The following is a 23,668-nucleotide window of genomic DNA, read 5'->3' as shown; positions in this document are numbered from 1 at the left end:
GAGTTCACAGATCTAAATGCTGGAGGGGATGGAGATGTAGAGAGAAAGAGAGAGAGAGGGAGGGAGGGAGAAACTACCAAGTGTGGGGAAAGAACTGGAAATGAGTAGGAGAAACAGTACCAGAATCTCACATAGGACTGGTTGTAGTTTGTTTTCCAGCAGTCAGAGGGGAAGGACCCTGTACGCATCAGATGGAGTCCTTAGAAGCATATTGCTTTAGTAGGGGAGCTAAACCATTTTTTAGGATGGGATTTTCTAGACTCACCCTTAGAAAGATTATGAGTAAACATCAAAAGGATCAAATTCATTCCAAGTAACTTAACTGCCCAACACTTTAAAGAAACATAACATAATCCAGTATCAAACAACATAAACTTCACTATGTCTGCCAATCAAAATCTATTACTAGACTATGCAAATAACTAGAAAAATAAAACTCATAATTAAAGAAAAGGCCAAACAATAAAAATAAACTTCATGCCCATATATATGGATATATTGAATATATATGGATAAAGTGATAGAATTAGTGTACAAGGACATTAAAATTGTCATTAAGAATAGACTCCATATGTTTAAGAAGGTAGGGGAAGACATGAATATGATAAGGAGAGAATGGCAATAAATTCAACACTGAGATTAAATCAACAAATAACTTGAGGGGTGAAAATTACCAAAATCACCCCCAAAGAAAGATATCCCTGGATATCCCTATATCTATTAAACACACTGAATTTCAAGGGAGGGGAAACCTTCCCACCAGGAAATCTCTAGTGAAAATGCTTCCCCTGGCAAACTCTATGAAACTATTAAAGAAAAAAATTCCACAAAAGCTCTTCCAGTAAACAGAAGAGGAGGAAACACATTATCAACTCACTCTGTAAGGCCTGCATTATCTTGATAACAAAACCAGACAAAGAAATTAAAAGAAAACTACAGACTAATATTCCTCATGAATACCAAGGCAAGGACTTTAACAAAATTGTAGTAAATCAAACCTAGCAATCTATGACAATAATGATAAATCATGACTAAGTGAGACTGATCCCAGAAATCTAAGGTTGGTTTAACACAGGAAAGTAAATGAATTTATTTCACATTAACAGAAAAAATAGATGAGGGGTGCCTGGGTGGCTAGTAGGTTAGGTGACCCTCTCTTGATTTTGGCTTGGGTCTTGGTCTTAGGGTCATGAGATCTAACCCTGCCACAGGAAGGCTCTGTGCTCAGCAGGGAGTCAGCTTGCGATTCTCCTTTTCCCTCTGCCCCTCCTCCTACTCACATGTTCTCACTGGCGTGTGCTCACTCACACTCTTTCTCTAAAATAAATAAAATCTTTTAAAAAAGAAAAATCACATGATAAAACACATTTGGCAAAATTCAATACACGTTCATGCTTTAAAAAACTATTAAAAAAAAAAAACTAGGAATAGAAAAGAACTTATGACATCTGTGAGGGGCGCCTGGGTGGCTCGGTTGGTTAAGAGTCTGCCTTTGGCTCGGGTCATGATTTCAGGGTCCTGGGATTGAACCCCATGTCAGGGTTCTTGCTCAGCAGGGGCGTCTGCTTTTCCCTCTGCCTCGGCCACTCCCGCCTTCTGTTATCTCTTTAAAATAAATAAATAAAATCTTGAAAATAAATAAATAAGATCTTAAAAATAAAGACATCTGTGAAAGGCTTACAGTTAATGCCATCTTTAATGATGAAAGATTGAATATTTTCCTTGTAAAAATGAGAACAAAGCAAGAAAGGAAAGGAAGGAAAGGAGTAAAGGAGTAAAGGAAAGAATACAGATTGGAAAGGAAGAAATAAAGATGTCCTTTTTAAAAGATGATGTGAGAATATAGAAGAAAATCTTTGTGACCTTGGGTTAGACAATCGTATCTTGGGACACAAAAGCACAAATGATAGAAGAAAAAAATTGAAAAATGGACTTCTTCATGATCAAAAGCTTCTGTGTTCAAAAGACACTACTCTGGAATTGAAAAGTCAAGCCTCAGACTTGCAAACTATTTGAAAAATACTTATCTAATAAAGAAATTGTATTGTGACTATATAAAGAACTCTTCAAATTCAATATAAAAAGACACAATACAAAAATAATAAAAACTCAACGTCACTCATCATCAGGGAAATGCCAATCAAAACCACAATGAGGGGGAGGAGTCAAGATGGCGGAGAAGTAGCAGGCTGAGACTACTTCAGGTAGCGGGAGATCAGCTAGATAGCTTATCTAAAGATTGCAAACACCTACAAATCCAACGGGAGATCGAAGAGAAGAAGAACAGCAATTCTAGAAACAGAAAATCAACCACTTTCTGAAAGGTAGGACTGGCGGAGAAGTGAATCCAAAGCGACGGGAAGATAGACGGCAGGGGGAGGGGCCGGCTCCCGGCAAGCGGTGGAGCAACGGAGCACAAAATCAGGACTTTTAAAAGTCTGTTCCGCTGAGGGACATCGCTCCAGAGGCTTAACCGGGGTGAAGCCTACGCGGGGTCTGCGTAGCCTCAGGTCCCGCAGGGTCACAGAAGGATCGGGGGTGTCTGAGTGTTGCAGAGCTTGCAGGTATTAGAACAGGGAAGCCGGCTACAGAGACAGAGTCGAGGAGTGAGCTCTCAGCTCGGGGTTACCTTGAACCGGTCGCAGGCTCGGTCAGCTCGGAGCACGGCCGGAGGCCAGGGTGACGGGAGCAATTGGGCGCTGTTCTCTGGGGGCGCACTGAGGAGTGGGGCCCCAGACTCTCGGCTCCTCCAGGCCGGAGACTGGGAGGCCGCCATCTTCGTTCCCGTCCTCCGGAACTCTACGGAAAGCGCTCAGGGAACAAAAGCTCCCGAAAGCAAACTGGAGCAGATTACTCAGCCCGGCCCCTGGTAAGGGCGGTGCAACTCTGCCTGGGGCAAAGACACTTGAGAATCACTACAACAGGCCCCTCCCCCAGAAGATCAACAAGAAACCCAGCCAGGACCAAGTTCACCTACCAAGGAGTGCAGTTTCAATACCAAGGAGAGCAGCGGAATTCCAGAGGAGGAGAAAGCAAAGCACGGAACTCATGGCTTTCTCCCCATGATTCTTTAGCCTTGCAGTTAATTTAATTTTTTTTCTTTTTCAATTTTTTTTTCTCTTCTTCTCCTAAATTTTTTAACTTTTACCCTTTTCTTTTTTAACGTTTTTTAACTAGTTTATCTAATATATATATATATTTTTTCCGTTTTATATTTTTTTATTATTGGTTTTCTTTTTTTATTTGTTTCTCTTTTTTTTTTCTTTCTTTCTGAACCTCTTTATATCCCCTTTCCCCCCCACCCTCACGATTTGAGATCTCTTCTGATTTGGCTAAAGCATATTTTCCTGGGGTTGTTGCCACCCTTTTAGTATTTTACTTGTTCCTTCATATACTCTTATCTGGACAAAATGACAAGGCGGAAAAATTCACCACAAAAAAAAGAACAAGAGGCAGTACCAAAGGCTAGGTACCTAATCAATACAGACATTGGTAATATGTCAGATCTAGTGTTCAGAATGACGATTCTCAAGGTTCTAGCCGGGCTCGAAAAAGGCATGGAAGATATTAGAGAAACCCTCTCGGGAGATATAAAAGCCCTTTCTGGAGAAATAAAAGAACTAAAATCGAACCAAGTTGAAATAAAAAACCTATTAATGAGGTGCAATAAAAAATGGAGGCTCTGACTGCTAGGATAAATGAGGCAAAAGAAAGAATTAGCGATATAGAAGACCAAATGACAGAATAAAGAAGCTGAGCAAAAGAGGGACAAACAGCTACTGGACCACAAGGACAGAATTCAAGAGATGAGTGACACCATAAGACGAAACAACATTAGAATAATTGGGATTCCAGAAGAAGAAGAAAGAGAGATGGGGGCAGAAGGTATATTGCAGAGAATTATTGGAGAGAATTTCCCCAATATGGCAAAGAGAACAAGCATCAAAATCCAGGAGGTGCAGAGAACCCCCCCCCCAAAATCAATAAGAATAGGTCCGCACCCCATCACCTAATAGTAAAATTTACAAGTCTTAGTGACAAAGAGAAAATCCTGAAAGCAGCCCGGGAAAAGAAGTCTGTAACATACAATGGTAAAAATATTAGATTGGCAGCAGACTTATCCACAGAGACCTGGCAGGCCAGAAAGAACTGGCATGATATATTCAGAGCACTAAACGAGAAAAACATGCAGCCAAGAATACTATATCCAGCTAGGCTATCATTGAAAATAGAAGGAGAGATTAAAAGCTTCCAGGACAAACAAAAACTGAAAGAATTTGCAAACACCAAACCAGCTCTACAGGAAATATTGAAAGGGGTCCTCTAAGCAAAGACAGACCCTAAAAGTAGTAGATCAGAAAGGAACAGAGACGATATACAGTAACAGTCACCTTACAGGCAATACAATGGCACTAAATTCATATCTCTCAATAGTTACCCTGAATGTTAATGGGCTAAATGCCCCAATCAAAAGACACAGGGTATCAGAATGGATAAAAAAAACAAAACCCATCTATATGTTGCCTACAAGAAACTCATTTTAAACCCGAAGACACCTTCAGATTTAAAGTGAGGGGGTGGAAAATAATTTACCATGCTAATGGACATCAGAAGAAAGCAGGAGTGGCAATTCTTATATCAGATCAATTAGATTTTAAGCCAAAGACTATAATAAGAGATGAGGAAGGACACTATATCATACTCAAAGGATCTGTCCAACAAGAAGATCTAACAATTTTAAATATCTATGCCCCTAACGTGGGAGCAGCCAACTATATAAACCAATTAATAACAAAATCAAAGAAACACATCAACAATAATACAATAATAGTAGGGGACTTTAACACTCCCCTCACTGAAATGGACAGATTATCCAAGCAAAAGATCAACAAGGAAATAAAGGCCTTAAATGACACACTGGACCAGATGGATATCACAGATATATTCAGAACATTTCATCCCAAAGCAACAGAATACACATTCTTCTCTAGTGCACATGGAACATTCTCCAGAATAGATCACATCCTCGGTCCTAAATCAGGTCTCAACCGGTATCAAAAGATTGGGATCATTCCCTGCATATTTTCAGACCACAATGCTCTGAAGCTAGAACTCAATCACAAGAGGAAATTTGGAAAGAACCCAAATACATGGAGACTAAACAGCATCCTTCTAAAGAATGAATGGGTCAACCAGGAAATTAAAGAAGAATTGAAAAAATTCATGGAAACAAATGATAATGAAAACACAACGGTTCAAAATCTGTGGGACACAACAAAGGCAGTCCTGAGAGGAAAATATATAGCGGTACAAGCCTTTCTCAAGAAACAAGAAAGGTCTCAGGTACACAACCTAACCCTACACCTAAAGGAGCTGGAGAAAGAACAAGAAAGAAATCCTAAACCCAGCAGGAGAAGAGAAATCATAAAGATCAGAGCAGAAATCAATGAAATAGAAACCAAAAAAACAATAGAACAAATCAACGAAACTAGGAGCTGGTTCTTTGAAAGAATTAATAAGATTGATAAGCCCCTGGCCAGACTTATCAAAAAGAAAAGAGAAAGGACCCAAATAAATAAAATCACGAATGAAGGAGGAGAGATCAAACTAACACCAAAGAAATACAGACAATCGTAAGAACATATTATGAGCAACTCTATGCCAACAAATTTGACAATCTGGAAGAAATGGATGCATTCCTAGAGACATATAAACTACCACAACTGAACCAGGAAGAAGTAGAAAGCCTGAACAGACCCATAACCAGTAAGGAGATTGAAACAGTCATCAAAAATCTCCAAACAAACAAAAGCCCAGGGCCAGACGGCTTCCCGGGGGAATTCTACCAAACATTTAAAGAAGAACTAATTCCTATTCTCCTGAGACTGTTCCAAAAAATAGAAATGGAAGGAAAACTTCCAAACTCATTTTATGAGGCCAGCATCACCTTGATCCCAAAACCAGACAAGGATCCCATCAAAAAAGAGAACTACAGACCAATATCCTTGATGAACACAGATGCAAAAATTCTCACCAAAATACTAGCCAATAGGATTCAACAGTACATTAAAAGGATTATTCACCACGACTAAGTGGGATTTATTCCAGGGCTGCAAGGTTGGTTCAACATCCGCAAATCAATCAATGTGATACAACACATTAATAAAAGAAAGAACAAGAACCATATGATACTCTCCATAGACGCTGAAAAAGCATTTGAGAAAGTACAGCATCCCTTCCTGATCAAAACTCTTCAAAGTGTAGGGATAGAGGGCACATACCTCAATATTATCAAAGCCATCTATGAAAAACCCATCGCAAATATCCCTCTCAATGGAGAAAAACTGAAAGCTTTTCCTCTAAGGTCAGGAACATGGCAGGGATGTCCGTTATCACCACTGCTATTCAACATAGTACTAGAAGTCCTAGCCTCAGCAATCAGACAACAAAAAGAAATTAAAGGCATCCAAATCGGCAAAGAAGAAGTCAAACTATCACTCTTCGCAGATGATATGATACTATATGTGGAAAACCCAAAAGACTCCACTCCAAAACTGCTAGAACTTCTACAGGAATTCAGTAAAGTGTCAGGATATAAAATCAATGCACAGAAATCAGTCGCATTTCTCTACACCAACAACAAGACAGAAGAAAGAGAAATTAAGGAGTCAATCCCATTTACAATTGCACCCAAAACTATAAGATACCTAGGAATAAACCTAACCAAAGAGACTAAGAATATATACACAGAAAACTATAAAGTACTCATGAAAGAAATTGAGGAAGACACGAAGAAATGGAAAAATGTTCCATGCTCCTGGATTGGAAGAATAAATATTGTGAAAATGTCTATGCTACCTAAAGCAATCTACACATTTAATGCAATTCCTATCAAAGTACCATCCATTTTTTTCAAAGAAATGGAACAAATAATCCTAAAATTTATATGGAACCAGAAAAGACCTCGAATAGCCAAAGGAATATTGAAAAAGAAAGCCAAAGTTGGTGGCATCACAATTCCAGACTTCAAGCTCTACTACAAAGCTGTCATCATCAAGACAGCATGGTACTGGCACAAAAACAGACACATAGATCAATGGAACAGAATAGAGAGCCCAGAAATGGACCCTCAACTCTATGGTCAACTAATCTTCAACAAAGCAGGGAAGAATGTCCAATGGAAAAAAGACAGCCTCTTCAATAAACGGTGTTGGGAAAATTGGACAGCCACCTGCAGAAAAATGAAATTGGATCATTTCCTTACACCACACACGAAAATAGACTCAAAATGGATGAAGGACCTCAATGTGAGAAAGGAATCCATCAACATCCTTGAGGAGAACACAGGCAGCAACCTCTTTGACCTCAGCCGCAGCAACATCTTCCTAGGAACATCGCCAAAGGTAAGGGAAGCAAGGGCAAAAATGAACTATTGGGATTTTATCAAGATCAAAAGCTTTTGCACAGCAAAGGAAACAGTTAACAAAACCAAAAGACAACTGACAGAATGGGAGAAGATATTTGAAAACAACATATCAGATAAAGGGCTATTGTCCAGAATCTATAAAGAACTTAGCAAACTCAACACCCAAAGAACAAATAATCCAATCAAGAAATGGGCAGAAGACATGAACAGGCATTTCTGCAAAGAAGACATCCAGATGGCCAACAGACACATGAAAAAGTGCTCCATATCACTCGGCATCAGGGAAATACAAATCAAAACCACAATGAGATACCACCTCACACCAGTCAGAATGGCTAAAATTAACAAGTCCGGAAATGACAGATGCTGGCGAGGATGCGGAGAAAGGGGAACCCTCCTACACTGTTGGTGGGTATGCAAGCTGGTGCAACCACTCTGGAAAACAGCATGGAGGTTCCTCAAAATGTTGAAAATAGAACTACCCTATGACCCAGCAATTGCACTGCTGGGTATTTACCCTAAAGATACAAACGTAGTGATCCGAAGGGGCACGTGCACCCGAATGTTTATAGCAGCAATGTCTACAATAGCCAAACTATGGAAAGAACCTAGATGTCCATCAACAGACGAATGGATAAAGAAGATGTGGTATATATACACAATGGAATACTATGCAGCCATCAAAAGAAATGAAATCTTGCCATTTGCGATGACGTGGATGGAACTAGAGGGTATCATGCTTAGCGAAATAAGTCAATCGGAGAAAGACAACTATCATATGATCTCCCTGATATGAGGGAGTGGAGATGCAACATGGGGGTTAAGGGGATAGGAGAAGAGTATATGAAGCAAGATGGGATTGGGAGGGAGATAAACCATAAGTGACTCTTAATCTCACAAAACAAACTGAGGGTTGCTGGAGGGAGGGGGGTTGGGAGGGGGGTGGGGTTATTATGGACATTGGGGAGGGTATGTGCTATGGTGAGTGCAGTGAAGTGTGTAAACCTGGTGAATCACATACCTGTACCCCTGGGGAAAAAAATATATGTTTATAAAAAAAAAATTTAAAAAAATGGAAAAAAAAACAACAAAAACCACAATGAGATATCACCTCACACCTGACAGAATGGCTAAAATAAAAAACACAAGAAACAACAGGTGTTGGCGAGGATATGGAGAAAAAGGAACAGTTTGCACTGTTCGGTGGGAAGGAAAACTGATGCCATCACCATGTAAGACAGTATGGAGGGTCCTCAAAAACTTAAAAATAGAACTACTTTGCAATTCACTAATTGCACTACTGGGTATTTACCCAAAAATACAAACCACTGATTCAAAGGGATCCATGCACTCTTATGTTCAGAGTGGTTCTGTTTACAATAGCCAAATTGTGGAAGCAGCCCAAGGGTCCACTGATTAATGAATGAATGAAGAAGAAGTGGTGGATATATACGATGGGATATGATTCAGTTATAAAAAAAGAAATGAGACATTGGTGACAACATGGGTGGATCCTGAGAGTACAATGCTAAGCGAGATAAGTCACTCATATGTGGAAATTAAGAAAAAACAAATGAACACAGGATAAGAAAAGAAAGAAAGAAGGAAAGAAAGACCGAGAAATAGATGGAGAACAAACCAAACCAAGGGTCACCAGAAGGGAGGTGAGTGGGGGGATGGGTGAAACAGGAGATGGGGACTGAGAAGGGCACTTGTCATGATCAGCACTGGGTAATGTATGGAAGTGTTGAATCACTGTATTGTACCCTTGACATGAGTATAACCCTGTATGTTAACTATACCAAGACTAAAATTTTTAAAAAATATAAATTAAAGCTGCAAGGAAACACCATTAGACATTTACCAATATGCCTAAAACTTAAAAGATTGAAAATACCAAGTGTTGGAAAGAAACCAACTAGAAGTCTCATCAAATTTCTGGCAGTCAGTTGGAAAATAATTTGGAAATTTTTAATAAGGTGAAATATCCATTGACCATATGATCCAAGAATTCCACTCCTAAGTATTTGCCCAAGAGAGATGAAAGCATAATCAATACAAAAGTTTATGTGTGCACATTTACAGTCCCTTTGTTATAAAAGCCCCAAACTGAGAAGGAACCCAAGAGTCCATCAACTGGTGAATGCATGAATGGATTGTGGCATATCCATACAGTGGAATACTACTTAGTAATAAAAAGGAACAAACTGCTGATATATACACCAACAAGAATGAATCCAAAAGCATAATGTTAAGTGAGAAAAACCACACACAAAAGACTACACAGAGTATAAGTCCATTTACATACTTTCTAAAAAGGCAAACCTGTAGTGATAGAAAGAGGATCAGTGGTTTCCAGGAGTCAGAGGCTGACTGGGAGGAGATTCATGACAAATGAACAGGAGGGAATTTTTTGAGGTGATGGAAATGTTTTACATCATGATCGTGATGCTTGTTACTAATTGTATACATTTGCCAAAACTTATTGAAGTGTACACTCAAAATTGCTAGATGTATGCAAATTATATCCCCGTAAAATTGCCCCAAAGAAGCAAAGAATGTAATAGGATATATGGTAATGTCATAAGTATTAAATAAAAGGGAAAATAAAAGAGAGAATTTCAAATATTGAACACACATATCTATTCTAGAATGTGCACAAAATGTCTCTGGAAACATACGTGAAATTTTTAGAATGAATTGCTTCAGAAATGCAAATGGGGTACCTGAGGGGATCTGATGGAGGAGCGACTCTATCTTTTGTACCTTTGAAATTTTGAGCCATGCAAATAATAAACCTACTTAAAGGAGCAAAAAAGTCAGTGAAGTTCCAAAACCTGCTGTTATTCAGTACGATTTGAGTCCAAATCCTGTTACTCTGTGTGAACATCTCTCTTCTTTACTCCTCATTTCCTCCTGGCCTTATTTTAAAAATCACAGGACTCCCTAAGAGTATGTTCAATACATACTTCAGAGCATGGCAATAGTATAAACTTATGTGAAAGAGAGAAGGTCCCTGTGGGATGGCGACAATTTTACTGCAGGGTAGAAGGAAGTTCCATGTCCTGCACGTTAGAATCCGTGGAGGTTCTCAGGTTCGTCTCCTACAACTGTCTTTTTTACAAGCTAGAAGTTTAAGGCCCAGAGAGTGCCTGTGACTTCCCCAGTGTTGCACAGCTAGTCGGTGTCAGAATCCAGATGGGGACCTACCTCCTAAGTCTCACTGCAAAAATAATGCCAGGAGAGCAGGTGGCCTAGCAGAGAGCATGGTTCAAAGTAAACATTCAGTAAGTATGAATTTTCTCTTTGCTTTTCCCTCCTCTAGCAGCTGGCTTCTTATCAGGACTCAGCACCCACCCACCCACCCCCCTCCAAGTCAAATATCAGTGGATGCAGGGACGTGAGGGCATTTGGTTAAAGCTGACCACATTCCCCAAAATACACGAATAAGTTTACTCTTTAAAAAAAAAAAAAAAAAAGGACAGTGGGGGGGCGTCTGGGCGGCTCAGTGGGTTAAAGCCTCTGCCTTAGGCTCAGGTTATGATCCCAGGGTCCTGGGATCGAGCCCCACATCAGGCTCCCTGCTCAACGGGGAGCCTATTTCCCCCCTCTCCCTCTGCCTGCCTCTCTGCCTACTTGTGATCTCTGTCTGTCAAATTAATTAATTAATTAGTTAATTAATTAATTAAAAGAACTTAACTGTTCTTCCCACAACCTGTTCAGTTTCAGTCAATTTGACAAATATTTATGAGTCTTGATTACAGGCCAGGCTCCGTGCTAACAGTGGGTGTACCCACAGAGGGGAGTAAGAAATGGCCCAGAAAGCTTTCCCTGCAGTGCTTTCAGACTAGGGAGGAGCAGCCTTTCTTGATTATTGTAATTTAGGTGACACATGCTCTGATGGAGGTAAACACCAAGGGAGTACCACATAGAACAACCTGGAGGTTTGGAAATGGCCTCCCAGGGTATCTGAGTCCGGGAAGATGAGGAGAAGTTGGTCAGATGACAGATGGGAGGAAATGCTATAGACAGAGGAGTCAGCCTGGGCAAAGCCGGTCTGGTGGGAGCTCAGCATTCCGGGGACATAACGAGTGAGACACGATGTGGAAGGAGATGGGACCAGAGAGGCCGTTAGCTTGTTGGGGGCAGGGCTGGGATCTTGGTTATGCTCGGGGTGGACTTGATCACATTGGCAAGGGACAGGGCTTAAAGCAGAGAAGTTAAGTGTCCAGATATGCACATTTGCTCCAAGGGATGGTCTTTACTCCATTAGGTGGGTGAAGGATACCTGGGAGTTCATTTTACTCTGAACAACACCTACAGAGCCCCTATGACAAGTCCAGCAGCCCACAAGACACTGTGCTGCAGAGATAAGTAAAATAGGGTCCCTTCCTCAAGGATCTAACAGTCTGGTGAACTGCTCTTTAGAAAATGAGAGCTCAGGAGTGCCTGGGAGGCTCAGTCAGCCACGTGTCTGTCTTAGGCTCAGTGTCCTGGGATGGAGCCTCGAGTCAGGCTCTCTGCCCAGTGTGGAGTGTGCTTCTCCCTCTCCCTCTGCCTCCTCCCCACTACTTATGCTCTGTTTCTCTCAAAGAAATAAATAAATAATACCTTAAAAAGAGAGAGAGAGAGGGGTGTGCCTGGGTGGCTCAGTGGGTTAAAGCCTCTGCCTTCGCTCAGATCATGATCTCAGGGTCCTGGGATCCAGCATTGCATCAGGCTCTCTGCTTGGTGGGGAGCCTGCTTCTCCCTCTCTCTCTGCCTGCCTCCCTGCCTACTTGTGATATCTCTCTCTGTCAAATAAATAAAATCTTTTAAAATTAAAAAAAAAAAAGGGAGAGAGAGAAAGAAAATGGGAGCCCAGAAAAGGATCTGTCATCCACTAGTCCAACACCAGTCCCCTCCCCCAATTTTGTGATTGGCAGCCCCCTCGTGGTCAGTTGGTGTTCTCGCCCCCTGTGTTGACACTACTCACCTTCTCCTGGTTAATGTGTTTGGTTTGGCTTCTGTGTCTATTGACAGACAGTGTTAGGTCAATTATATGGATGCAGAAACACAAAGGCAGGCCCAGGAGGAAGGACACATTGCATTAGCTATGGTGACACTGTTAACACAGGCTGTCCCTTGTACTGTTGAACACTGACAGCTGTGGGAATCCTCAAGTCCTGTGATTGTAATGTTCCTTCGGAGCTCAAAAAATCAAATTAAGCACTCAGAATACTGGCTTTCTGCCCAGCGTCAGAATGATGTGAAGAACGTGCCAGGCATTCTCATCAATGTCTGGGATCTAAGGAGATGAAAGTGCAAACAGTCCACTGGCTTCTCACAGAACCCCTTGCATTTGGTGGCAATATGGACCCCAGGACTGGCTGTCGCATGTCCATGCTTCATCTCAACTAATTCCTACCTGCAGAGGCTGCAGTGAGTCAAGAGTGCCTCCCTCCCCAAAGCTGGGCCCGGCCAGAACCTTGTGGCTCTAACTAAATTAAGAGATGAGATGAGATCATCCTGGATTAGGAAGGGTCTTAAATCCATTGACAAGTGTTTATAGGAGAAGAAAGGAAAGGGCGCCTGAGTGGCTCAGTTGGTTAAGCCTCTGCTTTTGACTCAGGTCATGGTCTTGGGGTCCTGTGATCTAGCACCCCCCACACACACACATATTTTTCCCTCTGCCCCTCCCCACACTCAGACTTTCTCTCTTATGCTCTCTCTCTCTCTCTCTCACGTACTCTCTCTCTCTCAAATAAATAAATAGAATCTTCAGAGGAGAAAACAGAGACAGACACAGGAGAGAAGGCCATGTGATGATGGAGCAGAGGCTGGAGTGATGCAGGCACAAGTCAGGGGATGCCAGGAACCACCAGAGGCTGGGACAAGCAAGGAAGGACTTTCCCCTAGAGCTGGCAGAAGGAGTGTGGCTCTGCCAACACCTGGACTGAAGACTTCTGGCCTCTAGTGTTGTGGGAAAATAAATTCCTATTGTTTGAAGCCTCCAGTTTATGGTCATTTGTCACAGTGACTCTAAGAAACTAATATGGGGGCTTGGAGCACCACTGTTGCAGTCCCCCGGGACCAACCTTCCTGCTGCTGCATTGCCCTGAGCATCCTTGGGGGTAGCTCATTGCCCCCTCCCTCCCTCCTTTCCTTCATTCAATCATCATTTAAGTAGCCATAGATTAAGTATATGAGAATAGAAAAAAGGCAAGAGTTCACAGCTAGAGAGAGAGATACAGATATAAAGAGGTAATTGTAGCATTCAGTGTTATGGGCTGAATCGTGTTCTCCCAAAGTGTGTATGTTTAATCCTAATCCCTAGTACCTCAGAATGTGACTGTATTTGGAGATAGGATCTTTAATGAGTTAATGAAGTTAAAATGAGATCATTAGGTGGGCCCTGGTCCAATGGGACTGGTTGTCCTTATAAGAGGAAATTAGGACATGGACACACACAGAGAAAAGACCATGTGAAGACACTGGAGGAAAATGACCATCTATAAGACAGGGAGAGAGGCCTTGGAAGAAACTAACTCTGCTGACACCTTGGTGGAGAAAATAAATTTCTGTTGTTTAGGCCATGCAGTCTGAAGCACTTTGCTATGGGAATCCTAGAAAACAGATACATTGGAGTAATGGAGGAGACTCCAACCAGCCCTGATTGGAGGGGCCAGAAAATGCATCTACAAGAGATGACTTCTAGGACAGTGGGTTGTCTCCAGGAGGGATAGCATTGAAAGGGACAATGTGAGCAAAAACCCAGTCTTTAAAAGGCATGAATGATGCAGTAAAATACAAGTCAACACTTTCGAGGCAAAGAGTGAGTGGGGAGTAACAGCTAATGCTGTAGGTCTTGGCTGAAAGGCTGATGGAGCATGTAGACCTTCATATGTATTCCCTTCTTTCTGGCCTTTTCCCTGGGAACAGTGGGGAGGGCTGCACGGCTAGAAACAGAGCATGGTCAGACGTGCTCTTTATCTGGATCATTCTAGTGACTAGGTGGGGGCTACTTGGTGAGGAGCTGAGCCCAGAGGCCGAGGGACCAGTTGAGTCACTGTGGCCAAGATGACAGTGGCCAGTGGTGGCCAAGAGGAGAGAAGAGAACATTCAGGGAATGAAATTGACTAGACTATGGGGAAGTGAAAAGGTAGAAATCTATGTTACTCAAAAGGTTAGTTTGTATAAGTGACAATATTGCCCACCAAGGTAGTTGTGGGTACATGGACATAGAGCTTGCAGTCCTTGCAGGAAAATGTCCAAAATTTCCCCTAGAAAACAGGTGGATCCTAGTATGGGTATTTATGTCAGAATACCACCTCGCCTTCATTTTCAGAGCTGACATAATCCCCATGATGATTCAGGTCCTGCTCCTTCATTACCCTTTTGGGAGGGTTTCTCCACAAGCTTTTGTCAGATACTAAAAGGCTTAGAGCAAGCAGCTGGCCCCAAAGGAAAGAAAAAAAGGAATGAATTGGGCCATTCATCACACATTCTACTCCCTCCCACACGGACATACAAGGCATGAATACCTAGGTAGGGTAAATGGAATGCATCATAATGACAAATAACCTTGAGGCGTCATGAGATCATCCTCCACTAAATAAATAAATAAATAAATAAATAAATAAATAAATAAATAAATGCATAGTCTTTTAGAATGTTCCAAAACCTCCCAAAGCATATCCATGAACATCCAGCATCCCAGGCTAGGAATGCCAATATAAAGGAAAGTGCCCTGGATTTAGAAGCCCGAGCCCCAGCCTGCTACTAATTTGCAGGCAGCCATGGGGCAAGTTTGTGGACTCTTCTGGTTTTTAATTTTCTTATCATAGCACTAGAATTCTGTGACCTCTTTGATCAATGGCATTGGTTCACAAAGCCAACTCATTCATATGGGGACACAGGAAATGATTTTGACTAAAATTGGGGTTTGATTGTATTCCCAGCACCCTAATGAAGAAGAAAGTTATGAGAAGAATAGACATCTTTGTTCAAACCTGCTCATTGCTCTATTTAATATAAGCTTCATTTGTTCCATGAAAGCATGATTGGGCTCATGCAACAGGGTCAGACTTGTCTCTTCTCACAGTGCTTCCAAGGACACATTTGGCATGCTTTTTTAGTGACACCAGGGATCATGGAATAGGAAGACCCTTGCAGGGCTCCAGACATTTCTAGACATCTACGTGATAGCTACAACTTCTAATTAGCCCAGCAAAGCTAAGACAGACCATAGAAACACATTTTTTTAAATTAGAAACTATCCTAAAATGATATCAATAAAAACTTGGTGCTGAATCCATATATTCTCCATCCCAAATATAACAAAACTAGATATACATATAGCTAAAATATAAATTAGCATCACACTGGCTAGTGTTTTCCAGAAATTTGCCTCTATGTAGCCAAGTATCTAAATAGTTGGACATATCCAGATAGTTGAATGAATAAATTACCAAAAAAAACCTCTAGGTGGTCATTTCACACAATGAATTTATATCTAAGTGCTTGAACTAATTTTAGAAGTGAAGCTTACAAAAACAAAACAAAACAAAAACAAACAAAAAGAAATGAAGCTTGCTACATATCTATTGGGTCCTGATCCACGCAGCATGCGGAAATGCTATCTAATTTGCTTCTCCATCATCCTAAACATGGCTTTGCTCCCAATACCACTCTCGGTTGCCTTCAGGATAATATCCAAGCCCTCCAGTTTGCCAGGCAAACTGCATTGCTAGGTCATCAACCTTGTCATCTCCTCTGAAACTGTGCATGCCTACTCTCCACTCCAGCCAATCAGATGGAGTTATACACACATTCATATCTGCTGTGCCTTTGCTTATGCTGAACCCAGTGCCTGCAATGTCCTCCTTGACTCCTCAACTGAGCCGCACACGAACATCCCAATCCAGCTGCATTTCCCTCTCTTCTCAGTGGGATTTTACAGTTTCTCACCTGCAATTATGAATTTTTATTTGCCTCCAAACAAACCTCAGCTTTAGAAAACTTCCAGGAAGGATATGGAAGGTGAGGGGACTTGTTCGCACCAGAGCTTGGCCAAGTAAAGATTCCCAGGCCCTCAGATGCTGGCAGAAGAGAAAGGGATGCCTTATACGCCCATAAGATTTTTAAAACTGAACATCGCTATCAATACAAAATTTCAACATTTATCCACAACTTAGGCTTATTCATTCATTTACAAATTATACTGATGTACAACTGGAAGAACTCACTGTGCACATTACTAAATAGCTAAAAATTAACATGTAAGAGGACTAGACAAAATTAAATAGAAATATTGCTTACTATTCTATATACGGATTCTAATATTCTAATATCTCATGAATTATGTTGAATCCCCTACTTTGGATACCATGACACCTGAGACAGCACCAGCTTCCTGTGCTATAACAATAACAACAATTACTAATAATTCTGTGACACTTTCTGCTATGCTGAACCAAATTGTAGGGAGTCGCTCCTTTAGAACCAAGTTTCCAGGCTACAAGTCTAAGAAACATTAACAAGGGCTATTGTGTTGCCTGACTTCAGAGGGTACCATTTACATAGCTAACAGTGCCTCCTAAATGTGTTCAGTGCACAACGTGTGCAACCCTGGATTGGGATCTATGAGTTCCTCAGCAGAGACAGACTCTGCAGGTGCTTTCCAAGGAACGGGCTACACATGAACTGAAAGGCAAAGCATGCTGGTCTCATGTTGGTCCTTCCAACCACACCCAAATCTGGAGATAATAATCATTGTCAAGTGGTATCCCAGAGTGGGTAATATGTGGTAGCATATGTGTGCACCCTTGTAAAGAGCTGGAGCCATATACCCTGAAATCAAATGAGGGAATGTGGATCCATGCTATCAATGTTTGATAGCAAATTATTGACAAAGTTGTATTTGAATATCCCGACCAGTGCTTTTTCCGCAATATTTCACTGTCCGTGTTAGGATCAGCTAATGGTACATTCATGAAATGTCTACTAACTATAAGGCACAGTGCTTAAAATAAATATTATTATTTTGTGGATGGTTCAGGTTCATCACAATAAATAATAGCTTAAGCTCACAAATATTGAGCACTTATTGTATGTCAGATACTATACCAAGCAATTATATGGATCATCTTATTTAATCTTCATAGCAATCCTATGAGGAGCTTACTATTATAAAACCCATTTTACCAAAGAGAAAATTGAGGCTCAGAGAAGCTTAACAATTTAACAGAAATTAATTGGCTCAGCCACATTTCAAACCATGCAGATTTCCAGAACCTGCTCTATGACATATACCGCCTGCCATAATCAGTGGCATCAATTACGTGCAGGATGGTGGTGTTCATTTGTACCATTTTTCTTTATAACAACCATCATCAGAATACTTTTTCTTTGCATTAAACAAAATGCCAGAAATCTCTCTCTTTTCCTCCCTTTCTCTTTCTCCTACTTTGTCTCTGTCTCTTTCCGCTTTCTCCCTCTCTCTCCTCTCTCTCTGTCTCTTATACATACACATACAAACACAATTATGTCTGCAGGTCCCTCCGTTTTAGCAGAACGCATAAAGACAATTTGCACACTCCTTTGTGGCAAATTCTGAACCAACCACCCCTCTTGGCTATCTATAATATGGACTACAACTCTCACTAGGTACCTTTTTTACACTGGATCTCAGTGAAATGACCAAGAAGCAATTCTTTCTTTCCTTTTATTATCTTCAAGAATTGTGTTTCTCTGTCATCCCCTACAGGACAGTTGGCATTAAGATATGGTGTGTTTGTCTCTTATCCAGTACCTGGCATGTAGTTAGTAAGTTGTAAATGATGAATGGATGGATGGATGGATAGATGGGCAGATGGCAAGAAGGATGGAGGAAAGGTGAGAAGGAGGGAGGGAGGAGGGAGGGAGGAAAGACCGTGTATGAGTGACTGTATGAGCACATTTTCTTGCGCATATATTCCTGGAGAAGACGTCATAGGTGAAATGGGAATAACATCTCCATTCACTCAGTAGCGCTGGTCAAAACCCCTAGAGACAACCCTGGCTCCTCTCTTTCTTTATACATCACACCAGCAGAAGCTTTGGGCTCACTCTTCAAAGCCATTGCAGTCCTACTCCGCTCTACTTCCACTGTGGTCACCATTGGCCAATCCACCATCGTCTCTTGCCTAGTTTTTTAACTGCCTCCAAACTGTCCTCTCTGCTTCTATTCTTTCTCTTTTGCAGTCTGCATTCATAAAGGCAGCCAGGGGACGCCTGGGTGGCTCAGCCAGTTGAGCGGCTTACTCTTGATTTCAGCCCTGGTCATGGTCTCAGGGTCGTGGGTTCGAGCCCTCAGTCGGGCTCTGCACTCAGTGCAGAGTCTGCTTGAGATCCTCTCTTGCCCTCCCCCCCATGCTCTATCTCTCTCTCCTTCTAAAATATATAAAGGAATCTTAAAAAGCAAACAAACAAAAAACAAAAAAAACCTCTGATGTCTCTCATGTCAGTCCAAGTAAAAGGGAAAGAGCTTCCTCCACGTGCTCTGTGCCTACCTCCACCTCTCTGGCCTCACCTGCTGCCACCTTACCACCCTTGCTCCCCCCCACTCCAGCCACACTGCCCCCTCACTCCCCTCCTCACTGTCACTCTGTCCCGCTGTGGGAAGCTGAAGAATGGCTCCCAAGCATGTCCACGTCCTAATTGCAAGAACCCATGCGTGTTGCTTTCGGTGGCAATAGGGACTTAGCAGATGTGATTGAATTAAGGATCTTCAAATGGAGATTATCCTGTATTATCCTGGGGGACCTGAACTAATCACAAGTCTTTTTATAAGAGGGACATAAGAGGAGTCAGATTAGAAGAAGGCACAGTGAGGAGAGAAGCAGGGAGTGCCATGGAGATAGGACATCGGCCAGGAACCAGGAATGAAGACAGCTTCTAGAAATTGGAAGAGGGAAGAAAACAGATTGCCCCCTGAGCCTCCAGAAAGAACACAGCCCTGCACACACCTTGATTTTAGCTCCATAAGACTTAGTTCAGATTCCGATGCCCAGCAGTACAAGAGCATGAATTTGTTGTGTTGTTTCAAGCCACTGAGTTGTGTGGTCATCTGTTACATAGGACAGTAGGACACGTCCACACCCGTTACTCTGTTTCATGTTTCTTTAAAGCCCATCACCACAAGGCATATGTTGTATCTGCTTATTGTCCACCAGTTTTTCCCACTACAGTGCAAAGTGCAGGGGACCCAGGACTTTGTTATAAACCCAGGGCCTGACATAATAACAATACATTGAATGAATAAATAACTGCTATATTTTAATTATGACATTGCCTGACACCCTGAAATGCCTGAGCCTCAGTAAAATGTTCGTTGAACACACAGTGACAAACCCGCATGACATTTTTCCTGGCTTGTCTAGAACAGCTGAAAATGCATGCAAGTGAGTATGTTATGACGCAGCCCAAGTGGTCCGCACCGCAATGGCTCAGGGGAAGAATGACCCCAGGAGACTTCCAGCATTCTGCTGTTCCCACACCCCAGAGCTGGGGGTAGGGAGGAGCCTGAGCAGGTGACACTTAGACCCTCCACTCCTAAGTAAGGAGAGAAGCCCCCTGAAGGCTCTGCCTTTGCGTTTATTTTCCATTCAACACTGAATAAAGAGCGGCGGTGGGGTTGGTGCCGGATGGGGAAGCAGGGATGGGGAGTGTCGCTCTTCTTACTGAGCACTGCTAAAGATCTTTAAAAAAATAGTGCCCACATAGGAGCTGAGGCGTCTTACTTAACAATTACATTAAAAAGAATGTAAACCGGGGCACCTGGGTGGCTCAGTGGGTTAAGACCAGGGTCCTGGGATCGAGCCCAGCATTGATCCAACCCACTGCTTGGCGGGGAGCCTGCTTCCCCTTCTCTCTCTGCCTGCCTCTCTGCCTCCTTGTGATCTCTGTCTGTCAAATAAATAAATAAAATCTTAAAAAAAAAAAAAAGAATGTAAACCTAAAGAGTTCGTTAAAGCCAATATTTGCTTTCGGGAACTACAGATCTTAATTAACATAGGACCACACATTTCCTTCAAACAGTTTTTCCTATTGCCAATACCAGCGGGAGATGCCAATACTTCTGTTTTCTCCTACTTCCGTTGCTTTGGCACCCTTGGCAGGCTAACTTCTGGGGAAATCAACACTCCGCCAAATTTACAAATGTCTTAATGGGTGTCGCCAGTGACCACGATCCACCTTGTCGGCTACATAAAGCTGCATGGATGATTCTGTCCCGAGAAAAATACACCACTAGTCCTCACTAAGTGCAGGGTTTTGTGGGGGTTTTTTTTGTTGTTGTTGTTTTTAACTAACATAACAGTGATGTGGATTTGGAAGCTGGGAGGCTGCTTGTATGCACCTGTTTGAACATCAGTCACCTCCTCAGTGGAGCCTCTCCTGATTCCTTCCCACACACTTGATTACTCCTTCCCAGGAATACCCGCTGCGCTCAGCTGAGCCTCTCGTTCACTGAAATTAACCACGTGCAAATCTGTCTCCTGTACCACACTGCTGATTTCTTGACAGTAAGTTCCCTCCTCATCTCTCACACCCCTCCCACCCCACCAATAACATAATACCAGGCAAGTTTTGAGGGGTCCCTAAGTATGAGCCAGATACTCCCGCTAGTTGCTCTTTAAAAACCTTGTGGTAGAATAAAGGAGATGCAATTTACACACAAAACAACTAGGGAAAAATACAAAGTCAAAAAATAATAATATCCTCAATGAGCAAATAAAGTCTATTTTACTGGAGTTATTAGAAACCACAAAGGGGACAAGTAAGTGTGAACTGAGGGTTTTGTGGGTTAAAACAAAGTATTTATCAATATGTGGTCTTCATACTAAGAAAAGTGTAAATATGAATATTGTCAGGGAGTGGATGTTGGGGAAGAATGTTCTTCCCTCATGATTCATAAAGATGAATCATCTTTGATTTATAAATCATGATTTATGAATCATAAAGATGATTCATAAAGATAGCCCTGGAATGCTTTTTTTATGTTTTGATAACATTGTAATAAATGGTCTTTACCACAATATCAGTCTAAAACAAAGATTACCAAGGTTCTTTCTACATCATAATCATTAAAGTTCTGAGTATCTAAGTTCTGAGAATCTATCTATCTAAGCATTAAACGTTAACACTGGCTATTAGCGTCTTAATACTCTTACCACTGAAATCATTTCATGATTCATCAGATATTTTCGTTATATTGATGCTGAAAGGGCAGGCTCAGCGACAGAGGTAAAGTTTATTGACCATATATCTGAAGTGTCTGTGACCTTAGAAATACTAAGAAGGAAACCCCGGTGCCTGGCTGACTGTGGATTCGATTTCCTCTCGCAAGACTTGGTTTCATTTTTGCGAACTGAGTTGACAAAAGAAATCTAACCAGTCGGGAAAATATACTCAATGTCTGTCACATAGGTAAGGATTTGAGCTCCATTTTCTGCTCACTTGGAAGTGAACTCTAAAAAACATGCTTTGCCTGTAGTCTATAAAGTCAATGACTGAGACACACAATTTAAATGCACTCTCCAATTCTTATACTTTGGAGCATCCCTGAGGGAACTCTGGAATTGACTCATTTAACCAGCCCTACTCTTGAATATGTCTTGAGATCAAAAGACCAGGACATCCTGCATCTCTTCCTGGACACTTGGAGCAAAAGAAGACCCCAATTAGTCCATCCATCCATGCAAGGGTACCTATCAGAGACAGCCCTTACCTTCACAAACAGGCTGATCTCAGGGTGTGTGGAAGCTGGGTTGTTTGCTTCCAAGCTATCAGCAGCAGAATTGCTGGTGAAGAAGGCCCTGCTCTGCTGGATGGTGAAGTTTTGGGGGGAAAGCCAGGGTCCCGTCTTCCTGTCTCCATCCTTCTGGGATGTCTCCGGGCCAGGCTCCTGGTCTTGGGTGGGTGAGTGTAACTCTTCCATTGAGATGCCCTGGTCTTCCTGCTGTTCCTTTGGGTGAAGATCCTGGGCAAGATCCTCATCAGGCAGGAGGTATCCAGCTGCTTCTGGCTGGGAAGAGGTCAAGCCCTTCTCCTCACCTCCAGTCACATAAACAGAGTCATATTCATGGGTTTCCAGATCAGTGGCATAGGCTTTGCTTTCTGGCAGGCCTCCGTGGATGTTATCATAAAGAGGAACTTCATCCTCTTCTGGCTGGTCTGAAAGCTCATGCAGCCCTTCCTTTTGGACTGTGTCATAGACGGTGTTATTTTCTTCGTCGTTCATGTTCGTGGATCTGGTAGATCTTTTGCAGGAGGACCTGAATGAATCAGGAATGAAGAAAGGGAGAGAGGGTGCTGTACCACCTTGCACAGGAATCAACAGGCTTTTGAAACACAGTGACTAGCAACAGCTACCCATGAGACGTCTCTAACAATCATTTACCAGAGACTTTCACCAGCAAACCACAAGTCCATTGGACGCAAGATAAAGCTGCCACCCTCAGTTAACTCCTTCACTCCTAAGGATACTTTCAAGCAGGCTCTGGAGGTTTCCTCACTGCCAGGAACTCTGAGATTCCCCGGTTTAGCAAGGGGGTTTGAGTTATCTTACCAGCCCACATGGAAATTCTGAATATTTAGCCATTTGTCACTCAAGAGGGCTCCCTTTTCCAGTTGCCTCCAAATATTGACAACATTCAAAAAGTCTCTGCAGCTGAGGGGAGAGCAGTTCTCCACAATGGTAACTCATCCATTAGCAGCTGAATTCATGACACGAAACAATTCTGCAAGCATCCATACCCTAGGATACGTGAGTTATACACGATCCAGTTAGGTAATAAATTCCATTTGCATTTCTTATCTGGAAACACCACTAGGTGATTAAACGGCAGAAGGAAAAGGAGATAAACGCATTGTCTATAGTCGCATCAGTACAGACCACCCAAAATAAAGAACTCAAAGATTTATGGCTTTGGGTTTTATTTTCCTGTTTAAATCCATGTGATCATTACAGTCAACAGACCTTTGCCAACATTCTGTCAGGGACAGCACCTCACTGAGCACTAATCATATGTGATAGAAGATACATTCTCTGCTGTCAAAAGACTTCTAAACATATTTGGAAGGCTGGGAAGAAAAACTAAACCCTAAAGGGCACAAAATAAACTATTCAAGATTTTCTTAGTGCAATTGGCCCACGTCTGGGATAAGCAGGAAGGAGCTACTGCCTATTTGATGTCACCTACAGATGCCACAAATAGACAG

General features: G+C 42.0%; 1 protein-coding gene across 1 annotated transcript in view; it reads right to left on the bottom strand.

The window, feature by feature from the left end:
* Positions 1-22,809, bottom strand: part of LOC116870339 (chloride intracellular channel protein 5-like) — a 31,582-nt gene extending 8,773 nt beyond the window's left edge. The window contains exon 1 of the mRNA XM_032861946.1: positions 22,176-22,809. Coding sequence (XP_032717837.1) covers positions 22,176-22,688 — 513 coding nt within the window. The 5' untranslated portion in view covers positions 22,689-22,809. The remainder of the gene's footprint in view (positions 1-22,175) is intronic.
* Positions 22,810-23,668: the final 859 nt, after the last annotated feature.

Source organism: Lontra canadensis, unplaced genomic scaffold (genome assembly GCF_010015895.1).
Source record: "Lontra canadensis isolate GAN:19392208 unplaced genomic scaffold, GSC_riverotter_1.0 scaffold23, whole genome shotgun sequence".
Taxonomy (NCBI): Eukaryota; Metazoa; Chordata; class Mammalia; order Carnivora; family Mustelidae; genus Lontra; species Lontra canadensis.
Note: the sequence above shows the minus strand (reverse complement) of the source record. Positions and strands in the feature narration are given on the sequence as shown.